The 13269-nt window shown below is 48.6% G+C and overlaps 1 protein-coding gene across 7 annotated transcripts in view; it reads right to left on the bottom strand.

The window, feature by feature from the left end:
* Positions 1 to 570: 570 nt before the first annotated feature.
* Positions 571 to 13269, bottom strand: part of SYNRG (synergin gamma) — a 36416-nt gene continuing 23717 nt past the window's right edge. For 4 of the 7 annotated variants that reach the window (XM_040082218.1, XM_040082222.1, XM_040082223.1 and 1 more), the window contains 8 exons: positions 10874 to 11467; positions 10353 to 10516; positions 9584 to 9637; positions 8793 to 8889; positions 8377 to 8525; positions 5640 to 5750; positions 5070 to 5105; positions 571 to 4139 (listed from right to left, as the gene is read on the bottom strand). In XM_040082218.1, coding sequence (XP_039938152.1) covers positions 4008 to 4139; positions 5070 to 5105; positions 5640 to 5750; positions 8377 to 8525; positions 8793 to 8889; positions 9584 to 9637; positions 10353 to 10516; positions 10874 to 11467 — 1337 coding nt within the window. In that variant the 3' untranslated portion in view covers positions 571 to 4007. The remainder of the gene's footprint in view (positions 4140 to 5069; positions 5106 to 5639; positions 5751 to 8376; positions 8526 to 8792; positions 8890 to 9583; positions 9638 to 10352; positions 10517 to 10873; positions 11468 to 13269) is intronic. The other 3 variants (XM_040082221.1, XM_040082225.1, XR_009208430.1) reach the window with 2 other exon arrangements.

The raw sequence follows: 13269 nt of genomic DNA, 5'->3' as shown, positions 1-13269 counted from the left end.
TTAAAAATTCTCCACTTTGCATTATTCTATAGACGTTATACACACACTGCCTGAGGAGTGAGGGGAGAGGGAGATGCTGATGTTCAGCCAAGAAGGCACCAGAGGCTGACTTTAAACACAAGGGAAAGTCAGACCTATAAAAAGTGAAATTACCTAATAAAGCTCATGAGGAAACAAAGAACTCATCTGAAATCCCCATTCAAGGTTTTATTACAGTGTTAGTGTTTGTGGGGATTTCACTGCAAAATCTCCCCTTGTATTCGCTTTTTTGTGTAAAAAAAGATTTTACACGAGTGTTTTCCCCCCTAAAATCCAGTTTTTTCTCCATTCTCAAATCTACGGAAACCAAAGAAAAGAGAGCCCTGGTTTAGCTCGGATTGCTCCAAGCACACCCAGTGGCTTTGAGGGGAACACCCCTCCTCCTGCTCCCCACAGGCTTTTCCAAAGGGTATTTAATTGTCTGAGAAATATTTTATATCTTCCAATATTTGGTGAGACACCTTCCCCATCCCAGCCACAGAGCAGGTTTCACTAACATTATGGTATAAATATTTCAGCTTCCCAGGCTGGTCAGATATGAAACGAGCTTTTTATTGAACACCAGGTTTGAATCTCAACACAGGATTTATAAATCATTGCAGGAATTAAGGGAGTAAACAAGGTACTAAAGTCAATTAATAACACTTACTCTCATTGGATTTAAAATATCAGCAGCAACTCTAGCACAGCACAAACCCAAACCGCTCCAACTAATAATCACAAAACCACTTCTGGAAGAAAAACAACATTTGCCCCGAGGGCAGGAGAAGAATCACAATAGAAAGAGGAGTTTTTCTGATCGCTCTTCTTCATAAAATTACGACATTCCTATTTTAACACTGAGAACTGGAATTAAATACAGGTGCGGAATTAAAAGTAAATCCAAAGCAGCAGTTTGTACAATAGCAGCTTTTATTGGAAAGGCAGGTTTTGTTTCAAGTTTCTGATTCCCAGTGGAGCTGACAGGACTCGGAGCATTCCAGGGGTTTCCATGCTCAGCCTGGGGCTGAACTTCACCCCGCTCCCACACCCTGCAGGGATCTCCGGGAAGGAGCTGCTCCCACCAAACCCAGCCAGGAGAAGCTGCTGCCAGGGAGGAAGGGTCCTGGGGAGGAACGGTGAGTGCAGGAGGTGACAATTCCCAGGGCACAGGTGACCTCGGAGGGGCTGCAGGGACTCACAGCCAAACACCAGGAAAGTGGGGCAGGGAGGAGGCTGGAGCAGCGCCAGCACCAGGCACAGAAGCACCAGGAACACAACGGGGTTAAGCTGTAAATACATTAAATAAGCGAGCAAATATTTCCTCAGAACTCCAAATATACACAAAGAGACAGAAACCCCACTTTCCACGGGCCGGGGCAGCCCCTTTCATCTATCTACACATAGATTAAAAAAAAACAAAACACAAATAAAATCTCGCTTCTCTTTTCCAGTGAGAGAATCCATGCAGGAAATGGAGTCAGAGGTCTGAAACTGGACACAAGCAAAGGGAAGGCAGCGTGTCCAGGGGCCTGCAGCAGAGGCAGCGGGGGAAGGTGGGCTGTGACAATCCTGTCACCTTGGACACAGCTTGGAAGGACACTGGGCTTTGGCTGGCAACAACATCCCAGAGGATGCCGAATGCTCCAGTGAGTCACTGGAATGACTGGGAGCTGCAGCTGATCCTCCTTGTGCAATGCCTTTATCGAGGGGATCTCCACGCAAACCCTCCCTGTGCTCCCCTGGCTGAAGCTGCTGGGAGCAGAGCCCTTCCTGCTCCCCACAAGGCCAGGCGTGGTGCCTGCTGCTCGCCCTGCTGTGGGAGCAGGAGAGCAGCAGTGTCACCCTTCGGTGAGCTCTGCTGCAGCTGGAATTGAAAATGTCCATTCCTTTTTTTATGGTCCAGAAGACACCTCGGCTGCAGCTCAGAGAGGGGCTGACCCGGTAACACGTCCAGAAAAATCAGCACTGGAAGATGCTCCTGTGACAATACAGCTGGGGCTTTAAATTTCACACCATGACCTCTTATTTGTGGCATTTCCTTTAAACTGGGGGGGGAAATTCCTCTCTAGCAAAGTGTTGTGGAGCTGTGGTGGAAACCCAGGCTGGCAGTAAACTCCCTTTTCCCAACACAGCATTCCCTCAGCCCCAGCCTCTCCCAACCACTGGAGAACACCTGCCAGTGGCTCCCTGTCCACAAACTGCTGTGGGAACACTGGTGAGGGGCACAGCAGCTGGAAAACGAGGGCTGTGGGCACAAGCCGTGGTGCTGGAGCTCTGTCCCACCTAATAAATGAAAGGGAGAGAAGCAAGGAGTTGCCTCGCTGGTTTTTTGGTAATTCCTGGGCAGGATGTGGGAAGCACAGCATGGGAAATCTGCCTCTGGATCAGCTGGAGGCACAGGGTGCTTTATTTCATGAATGAGCTAATTTGAGGCAGCAAGGAGATTTATTGTAATTGGTGTAAGGAAGGAGCCAGACACCTCTGTGCCAAGATTCTTTCATTTGGGCTAATTAATAGTTTCATATAACTAAGCCTGCTTGTTTTTTAAATACAAAGCATCGTTTTCCTCATTGTAATTTCTGTTTCAGCAAATAACCACAGGTCAGTGTCAGGTACTTGTAATGGGGGCAGGATTAACTTGGAGAAGCTGTTGAGATCTCTGGAGGAAAGCGACAGATCTGAAAGACTGAGCCAAAGAACCAAGGAGAAAGTTGTACCCTATGGATTTACACCCCACTTCATTCCCTGCAGACATAGACAGGCTCATGGGATGATTCTTGTAACACCATGAAGCTCCCACAGGTTTAAAATCCTGTAACCAGCACTCCATTGACGGCACTGTCCTCTGGATATTGGAGCTGAAGGAGGAACCAGCAGATGCACAGGTAACATTTAGTGAGAGTCTGTGACACAAACCTGTCCACAGAAGCACCTACAAAAGCCACAAACCATCAGGGACACAATCCCTGCTTCAAACACAGCTCGCTGAGCCCACCAAATCCCAGGGTTAAATCCCTTTGGGTGTTAAATCCCTGCTGCAGCAGCCAGGGGCCACCTTGTGCTGCCAGCTCTGAGTCACAGGAACACGTTGCTACAGGTAGCAGCAGACTGCACACACAGCCATCCCATCCCATCAGGAACAGCATCTCCACAGCCAAAAAAGGTAAAGATTCTACACAGCAGCAGATGTGCCGCATCAGCAGAGTCCAGCCCTCAGCAGCGCTGCAGCCACGCAGCTCCCAAAAGGTCAGGAGGGACAAAATCATACCTGGAGCTCAGGACAAATCCAGGGAAGTTTAACTGTATTTACAACAAAGACTGTGAGTTTTAAACTCCAGCTGCCTGCACTACAGAATCCACACAGCACAGGGAAAATTACAAATTACAGCAGTTTTCCAGGCCTCACCTTCCAGCACTAACCAGTCCTGCATCCAGCACAGCTCCCAACACAGAGCAGTGGAAGTACAAACACCCAGCAGCTTCTTCTGAGTCAATAATTCATTCTGCCTCGGTGCTGCTGTGACTCATGTGCTGTGATATCACAGCAGAAAATGCTTAAAGAACATCAAGGTCCGTGTCCCAAAAACGTTAAGGGGAAGATTTGCTTGCAAACACAGACTTCAAGTATTTAAGTGGTTGTTCCCATGCAAATCAGCCCAGCATTCCAGGTTCTCTGGGAAGCTCCATGCTGGCATCTCCCAGGTTTATGCACGTGGTTACCAGGCTGCTTCTACACAGGATAACGTTTTCATCTTCAGAGACACTGAAATGCCACTTTTTTTTTTTTTTTTGCCATATTTTCCAGTTACCTCTGAAACCTTGGCCATTACAAGTGAATCCTTCACCATCTGTAACAGTGGCTTCAATCCGTCGATTTCTGGACCAAAAATCCACCCCAAACATTTCAAACCCTGACTCCAGCCCCTCCACCAACCACAGCAGTTACCCCAGGTCCTGCACGATCAGAGCCAAGGCTCCACCTGCTTTCAGAGCAGGTCTGGCAGGATGAGACCTGGAGGTTTGGGCTCCACGCAGTTGATCCAGAAGTTGGCACAGCTGGCGTGGTACTGGTGCCCTCCGTACGCCAGCTTGAAGTTATCTGTCTCGGAATTAAAGGCCTGCAAGAAGAATGGAAACAAGTGTGACAGTCTGACCCCCTGCAGGGTCTAAACCCAGAGCGGAAAACAGCACAGGACTCTCCCCTGAGCACTCCACCCCATCAGATCTGTTTGATTTGAGTTGCAGGTGGACAAAACCTTCGGCCATCACACCTGAGCCAAGCTACACCTGCAGGAAGGGAGCCCTGGCCTGACCCCTGGCAGCTAACTCACCTTGTTTCCCGCATCTTCTGGTTCTGTTCCACCTCCCTACCCAAGGAAAAGCTTGTCCTGCTTGCCAGCAGACAGCTCCTGCATTAATTTCCCTGGCTCCAGCCTGGCTGTGGGTTAGGCAGGTGCAATTCTTGCTATTAGTGTTATTTCAGGTTGAATTTGATCTACTTCCTCCTGTTAATTGAAGCTGCTTTACAATAGGAGCCTCTGAGCGTGTGAAGCCATGAACAGGCTGAAACCACCTCGCTGTTTGTTGCTAGGAGATACTTTCCAATGCCTCACAGCTCCACGTTTAAAAAAAATATCCCAGCCCTGCTCTCCAACACCCTGGATTTCCTGCAGAGATTTCTAAAAATGCCACTGCCTGCTACACAAAGCCAAAAGTCAGTATTTCTAGCACAAAGCCCCTGAAATCCCCCCTCTCCTGCTACAGACACAGAGGCAGCACAAATTCAGGAGCTCGGGGATTTTCTACCACACGACAGAAGGAGCACAAAACCAGAGAGCTGGGCACAAGGCACAGGCATGCAGACAGACAGGGGAGGCTCTGGAGCATGTTAGTTGATCAGATCGAGAGTTAACGGCCACAAAACACGACTGGAGAAGAGGATTAATGATTGGTACAGTTGAGAATGACAGCTGAGAGCCCATCAGCAGCTCAGCCTTCCACACTCAAGGAGAATGAGTCTAGAAAGGATGTCTTTTACAGGTTCATACTTTTTTGGGAAGTTCTTCCACAGGTTTCTCTTCTTTCTGAAATAACGTTGAGACCAAGAAGTCAGGAAAAGTGCCTCTGTTTTTAACTGGCTGGCACAACTCTGCACATGTCCTGGGAGTCCCTCCCAGCTCTGCTAATGGCAACAGTCCCCTCTGCTGAGCCATCTCATGAAGGAAAGTCATTAAAAGATTTTTATCTGCTAAAAAAATATCTATACTTTTTAAAATCTTAGTAACCCAGTTTCTTGCCCGTTACAAACAATTAAACTCAACCCTTTCTCCACAGCTGTGTCGCACCAAAGCCCAAGGAACACTGGACATTCAATTTTAAGGTTTTACTGAAACCCAGCTACAGGTCAGAGTTTACAAATTATAACCATGACAATTTTTTCAACACACCCATCCCTGGAAGCGTCCAAGGCCAGGCTGGAGAACCTGGGACAGTGAGAGGTGTCCCTGCCATGGCAGGGGTGGCACTGGAGGAGCTTTAAGGCTCCTTCCAACCCAAACCCATTCCATAAATGGAAGCCCAGACTGGAAACTCAAAAGGAGTTTAAGCACCGCACTTACTTTGCTTCTGGAATCCACGTTTAGGAGACACACTCCACAGGCAAGGTCCTGGGCATTTTTAATCCCTGGGCGCAGCATACAAGAAGAGAAATCCAGGGAGTTTTCATCTGGCTAAAGGAAGGAGACAGGAACATTTAGGCATTTTCCAGTGCCTGAGAAAGTTTCAGACATCATGACAAGAACTACAGCGTGTCACGTGGCACGGCAGGGGTGACAATCATCAAAGCTGTCAGGATGGATTTGCCATCTCCATCAGCACTGATTTATAACACTCCAAGTCTTAAAAAAAGGGCCTCAGCTACAAAGGAAGGAATTCTTGAGCTGCACACTCCCACATGCAAAGGGGAAGGAGGAGCACTGGGAACTGGGGGAAGGCAAACAGAGAATCTGCAGGTGTTTGTGCAGCTGTGGGGAGGGAGCTCTCCCAGCCAGCCCTGGGGAGGTGGCTGCAGCAGGGTTCATTGTCCTGGACTCCCTGGTACTGCCTCAGAAAAAAAAGGGCAGCTGGTTTTCTCTTTTTGGGTTTTTTTTTTTTGAACCTACACTATGGCAGAGCAGTACAAAATGGGATACGAGGGTTAAGCAAACCATGGAATTCAGGCCACCAGCCACACACACGCTCAGGGTAAAAAGGGCCAAAGGGTGGGAGAATAAACCTGTAAATAATAAATTACTGTGGTCACTTTTCCAGCACTTAACCTCCCATTCCAGCCACAGGATAAATGATCAGTTAAAACACTGCATAAGGATGATATAAAACTGTTCACATTTTGCATGAAAATAGTAATGCAAATAAAAGCAATGACTAGAAATGCAAGGAGCTTAAAAAATGGTGTGATCCCAGGCCATTTGTGTCTTAATCCACACTCTGGGTATGCTGCTCACGCTGCCCTGCTGAATGGCTGGAGAATAATTGGAATCCTGAAAAAAAAACCCCACCCTTTAATCTCTAAGTAGATCAATCAAATTAATAAAGGCACTCTAATATTTGTTTACCAAATGCATGAGTGAAGCAAATGAGAAGGTCATCCTGCAATTTGCTGTGAAAAACCACAAGGCTGTGCATAAAATTACCTTGTAACAAAATCCTTTAAAAGATAAAATTAACCTTTCCAAGCACATGCCTGGGAGCTGGAATCCTTCCCTGCAGTTAATTGGCACTGCTGCATCATTCAGGATCCGCGGCTGTAACACCAGAGCTGTGGGTTCCACCCCTCCCAGTGAACCCCGTGGGGAAGAGAAGCAAGGAAAGGGGTGATCTGGAGGATTACAGGAGTCACCAGTCCCTGGGTTTGGGTAAGTTCAGCTGCACTCTGTGTGCATGTGAGGAGTCACTGTTTGCAGCTCCTGATGTGCTTGAACTTCAGCTGGAGCTACGAGCCAGGAGCTGCTGTGGCTCGGAGAGCACGGGGCCAAGCTTTGGACTCTCAGGTAATCCCTGTAATCTTCCAAGGAAAAGCACTTTAGCAACCGTGCTTTAATCCACCTGTTTAAATTAGGAAAAGATCCTGACAGCTCTTGGGATTGTTCCTATCAACAATGCCAGAGTTCAAACAGGTGAATCCAGGTCTATCAGCTCCCTCTGCCAGGCAGTAAAATACTGGATATAAATTTCCTAGGATGGCAGGCTCTGTGCATCACAGGGCATCACCAAAACACCTGGGGAGGTTTGAAACATGCAAAAGGGGCTGCTCATTTATAATACCTGCCTTGCAGGGAACGACAGTGAACTGAGATGGGTATTTCAAGCAGAAACCAAGAATTCCAAGCCTCACTTATAAATGAGTGTTTATTGGGAAGGAGAAACCTTTTGTGGGCACAGCTGCAGCGCAAGGAGGAAGCCACAAATTAAAACGCTCAGTGGAAACCTCCCCATGGTGATGATCTGCTCAGTGATGCTTGGTGGGATGTGCTGATCCTGAAGGCTCCTTGGATATGCACTGAGTCGAAGGGATCCAGTGTCAGTCAATAGAGAGCACACACAGATGGGTGAGTCCCTAAAATTACCAGCTTTTCCGTGGTTAAAGGAAGTCATTTTACACACTGTATCTCCTGCAACACAAACCCCACAAGGTATTTGATGGCAGGGTGATTTCCCTGCCCTCTACCCGCGTCTCCTCTGCACCTCTGTGTGCCCCTCTCTATCTCAGCTCCTCTGCAGACCCTTCCCATGGGATGCTCCTGCTCCAAAGGGCCCCCCCTCAGCCCATCCCTGCCTGCTCCCCCCACCCAGCTGTGGCCAAAGCTCTCCAGCTCCTACCAGGCTGGCTGGGAGCTTTTCCTGGCAGAGCAGAGCAGGAAAAGCTGTTCAGTCTGTGGCAGGCACCAAAACAGACTCGGGCATTTCCAAACGCAGAGAGAAGGGAAAACGGTTTAGTAGTTCCTCCACGGTGTGTTATGGAACTGTGAGCATTAAAGCCAATTGCAGGGATATTAAAAAAAAAAACAAAACCAAACAAACACGTCCATGTCATTCTGGCTTCGTAAAATGGCTTGTTTGGATTTTGTTAGACTGTCCACAGACACCCAGGACAACACCTAAATCATTAAGGTACTAAGACAAGACCATGTTTGTGCATAAATAACAGTTTTTTAGAGGGTTTTAAACTGGCTTTCACAAGTAAGTTCATTTCCATTTCCCAAGAGAAGAAACACAAACTGTCAAGTCAGCACACCCTGCAAAATCTTGAAATAAAATGATTTGTTTTAGTAACCAGGCAGCTTGTTTGGGTCTTACCGTTAGAGCAGCCAGGGACATGAAGCTGATCAGGTTGTTCCACACTTTATCAATGTCCTTCAGCAGCTGCTGCAGCTTCTCACTGCACACTGCAGTTGCTTTGATGCCCAGCTCCACCCTCTTGGTTACTCTGTAGACTTCAACAACCCCTGTGGATGTAAAACAGGGGAGGATTGCAGAGAATGCACTGCACCCCCAGCCTTGAGCTCAGAAATGGCAACACCAGAGTGCCACAGGAGGGGTGGCCATGCAGGGTCAGCTCAAAGCTGGAGTTACTTTTATTTGGCAGAAGAGCTCTTCGTTGTTCAGATGCAGGCAAAGATTACAAACAATGCCATTTGGGGAAGAGGGATTCTATATTCCTGTTTTTTAGGGAAAAACTCTCAGTATAAAACACGTAGAAAATTAAAACATACCCTGTAAGTACTCCATGCCTTGAGCAGACTGGATAACTTCAGTGCAAACAGATGAACTGCTGATTCCATTTAAGGTGTCGTTTGCTTTCTTTATGACCTGGTGGAGATGAATTTCATAAAATGATGGGGTTTCTATCTTTAAATAATCATTACAAACAAGATTGCCCCCAGAAGAAACTGTTATTCGGAAAAGGAGGCGAATTAAACAAGAAATGATTGCCACACTCCATCACATGTTTTAATACACTCCCGCTTCAGTAGATCAGGGGAAAGTATGAACATTTAAAACCTTAATGTATTCCCCCCAGTACTTTCATTACCAAAATAAGAGTTTTAAGAGCACGCATGCCTTGCTGTCTAATTTAATAAGAGCATTCACACTTTGGGCTCTCTAATACTCAAATGCAAAGAGGAAATGTTAAGGAGCACTGATCTGGCTGTGAAAGATCTGACAGCAGCACGTGAAGGGTCCCTGGGCACAGCACAACAATTCTGTCCCTCAGGAAGCCCTGAGGAGCCAGGCCCTGGTACCAGTGCCCTGAACACACAATACTGGGCACCCAAACACGGCACCACCCCGCTGCCCAGAGAGCTGGAATACCTAGGGGAAAGCCAAACGAATCCCCAGTGACAGGGAGATTAGTGCAGGGTGTTCAGCTGAGGAGGTGGCAGCTTTTGGGTTAAAAACTGTAATTCCCAGGGCTGATTCCCACACTTTCTCAAGCAGTGAGTGAGGCAGGTCCTGCAGGAAGGAAGGAAGGATCTGGAGGAGGAGGAGGTGCCACACTCACCTGCAGGGCACTCTCCAGGCACCTCTGCCACTCGTAGGCGTACCTCTCGCTCTCCTAGAGCAAAGACAGGGACAGGCTCAGTCTTGTTCCTACACACATTTCCCTCCCTCTCTCCTACACAACAGACACACAGCAGACAGGTATTTTTAAAAGACTATTTGCAGATCAGCTGTTTGGACTTTTAACAGATCTGTTCCTAATGTCTCCCCCTTCTTTCAAGAATTCTTTCAAGATTCTCGATGCACCTGGACTCTAAAATTTCATTTCTGGGAGTAAGAATGAATTTCAAAAGGAGAAGATACAGGAGTGGGTAAAAGGTTTCGTTGCGCACACCTCCTCCTGGCACATTTGTTACAGTCTGCTGTTCTAGCAATGGGGATTAGCAGAATTTAATCTGAGTCCTTTTCCCATCTCTTCTCAGGATGAGCAAGAGAAATAACTACCACACAGCCAGAACTGTGATGCCATTTCCCAAAGTAAACAGTCTCTGCCAAAGCTGGGATTAGATTTAAACTGTAACTAATTTCAAGTCATGAGCTTAGGCTGCAAGGTCAAGTGATTCTGTGTTTCAGACAACATTCTGTGCTTTCCCACTTCCCTTTAAAGACATGACAGAAGAAACTTCCAGGTTCCACTCACAACACCCAGCTGTACCCGGGCACCATCTCACAGTCACACCCACATTCCAACAGGTGAAGCCCCCAGAAGTTGGATACTGCATCCCCCCGATGTGAGTGCCAGCCCAGGTGTGTCCCAGACAGTTCCTTACCTCCACCTCCCCCGTCAGGTCCTTGTACTTGTCCCTGATCACGGGCAGGGCTGGCTTCTCGCTCAGCGTGTTCGAGCGGTCCCTGAACGGCTGCTCCAGAGCTGGCAGAGGTGAGGAGCGGCTGATTTCTCTGTCCCCCAGGCTCAGGCTCCTCTTATGAGACCCTAAAAAAGTCAGGTTGGAAAAAGTTATTCCTTTACTCCAAAGACCCAGGCTATTTAAAATTAATGAAGTGGCAGCAAGGGGTGTCCCGTTCCTCCAGAAGAACAAATATTTCTCTTTACTCAGCGACCGCTGCAGATTTCCCCAGTCCCTCAATTCTTACAGGTTTTTGGCACAACAAATATTTTCCTTGTAGAAAAAAGACCTGCTCCAAATGCCACAGAAATCAATGAGAAGATTCGGGTCGTTTCCAGCAGCCTTTGGAGCAATCCCCATCAGCTAATTTATAATTCAGTTAAGAAAATCAGCCTTTGGGAAGCACACGCACCGTGAGGCCCCTCCACCGTGAGCAGCCTTACCTTGCACAGACAGGTCAAAGGTGGCCAGCTCACTCTTGATCATCTCCTCACTGGATTTCACCTTGCCTTGGGAAGTTGCCACCAAGAAGTCGAACTTGCTGATTTTTGGTTTTTCACTTTGGAACTCTCCGAAGTCATCTGTGGCCTCTCCCCGCAGCTCAGAGGAGACTCCGGCGAGGAAATCAGCACCCAGGGCTGCGTCAGCTGCTGCTGCATCCTGAGCTTCCGAGGGAATTCTGGCGAAATCCCCGAAGCCCCCGACGTCGTCGTCGCCGGACGCCGGCCCCGAGTCCTTAAAGTTTGCGAAGGCTGCGAAGGAGACGTCCTGCAGAGCATCCTCGCTGGAGAAGGTTGTCACTTTGGAAACCGTCGTCATGGTGATGTTTTCTGAGCTGCCAAACAAGGTCTCCTTCTTCTGGAGGACAGAGGTGGCCGCGGAGGAGCCGCTCCCCGAGGGCTGCGCGGAGCAGGAGAGCTTCTTGCCCTGCTGGACGTCGTCCCTGTCGGAGCCGGACCAGTCGTAGCTCGCCAGGCTGCTGACTGCAGAGCCACTGTGACAGCTTCCAAAGGGGCCACCCTTTATGTCATCCACATCTGAAACAAACCCCCACAATTAGGAGCTGAAGCTCAAACCCCAAACTCTCTACGCCGCCTAAGAACCACTTGCTGAGAGCCTGGAGGAACTGCAAGAACGAACGCAGTGGATTGTTGTCTCACTGAGGCTTGAACTGGAGTTTGCACAAAATAATCTGGGAAAATACCTCAGGGTTTCATACAAAAATTTCTCTGTTCAATGAATGTAAGCTTTGGCCTTTGAATGCCGTCTTACATTTTAAGCTGAAAGTCACCGTACCACTATGGTAGTGAAGACCCACACAAAAAAAGAGTTTCTGGCCAGTCCAGGCTGCACAGATCACCAGTTGAGTTTTCTGGCTGCAGCATCTACAATCAAAATATAAATGTTACAACTCAAACACATTTAATGCATTATTTCACCTTATCAAATCCAACCACACAGAAGGCCAGGCTGACTTTTCCATTCCTCTGATAAAGCATTAATACACTTTAATTTTATGTTCATGCATCGATACAAATAACGTGTAAAAACGTGCTGCAAGGATCTAAAAAAGCCCAGAAATCCTGTTTGAGCTTATCAGGGCTCCTGCAGCGCCGCACGGCCGACTCGTCAAACTTCCAGGTGCCAGCACTGACAGGGATATTGCAGAGATCATGTTTTAACTGAACAAACAGTTTGTAAAAGCTAAGTCTAGAGAAAATCCAATTATGTTGCAGAAAGCTCCAAACAATTTATACCCACCTGGTGATTACATGGCCCAATAGGTTCTTCTCCCTGCCAGGGGCAGGGTGAGATCAGAGCCTGCAGTGCCCGGGGGCTCCGGCTGCTCCCACCTCACTGATCTTTCACCTCCTCACTGAGGCTGATCCCCGGTGAAGGCACACGGAGCCTGGGCAGCTTTCCCTGGAGCACGAGCCCCCCTCCCCAGCAAACCAGCCCTCCTAGCCCACATTTGGCATTTGTTTTGCAGCAGGAACAACTGTCAGCTGGCCGCTGCAGGGACTGCAAAGCCAGACCACAAAATGTTTTCCCTGAGCCTCAGTGGGGCTGAGATCCTGGTGCTGAGCACCATGGGCTGGCACATTGGGCTCGGACAGGGGGACAAGCTGACTTCCCAGCTGTCCTTTTTATTATTCACTGCAGCCACACCAGCCCGAGGATTAAACCATCCTAACAAGCCCTTTCTGCCTTGGTTTGTGCATCTCACTGGAAGGGGAGAGCAGGCCAGGCTCCAGGCTGCTTCCCAGGCATGACCCACATGCATGGCTAATGGAAAAGCTAACAAACACACAGCACAGCGGTGGAGCGTAATGGTCACTGCCACGGGGCAGTGTCACAGCGTGTCCCCCATCAGCTCCTCCCTGCAGCTGCCACTTTGTCCACCACAGCATCCCAAATCCACACCTGAGCCCCCCTGCACGCAGCCAAGATCTCTGAGTGCCACTCGAATGAGCAGCAGCTTGCAGAGGTAAACAGGGATGAAATCCCCTCCTCCCGGCACAGAAGGCAGCTCTGAGGTGAAAGGAGCAGCCTGCTGAGGGGTCGGCGGTTTGTCACCGCACACCACACCCTGTGCTCTCCAGTTTTTGTTTATAGAAGGGAAACGAAAGCTTTGCATGAAAGAGAGAGCCAGAAGCACACGTGAGGCAGCTGTAATTAATGCTGGGATCCTGCAAATACCACCAGCTACCAGGCAACCTCTGCTCTCCCTTCACTGTGCAAAGACCTGAGCCTCGCCCTTGTTCTGGAGCTCCTGGGAGAGAAAGGGAGGAGTGATGATCCCACCCCGAGGATCTGCACACTCACATCCTGTTGGGAA

Source organism: Hirundo rustica, chromosome 19 (assembly GCF_015227805.2).
Source record: "Hirundo rustica isolate bHirRus1 chromosome 19, bHirRus1.pri.v3, whole genome shotgun sequence".
In the NCBI taxonomy this organism is placed as follows: domain Eukaryota; kingdom Metazoa; phylum Chordata; class Aves; order Passeriformes; family Hirundinidae; genus Hirundo; species Hirundo rustica.
Note: the sequence above shows the minus strand (reverse complement) of the source record. Positions and strands in the feature narration are given on the sequence as shown.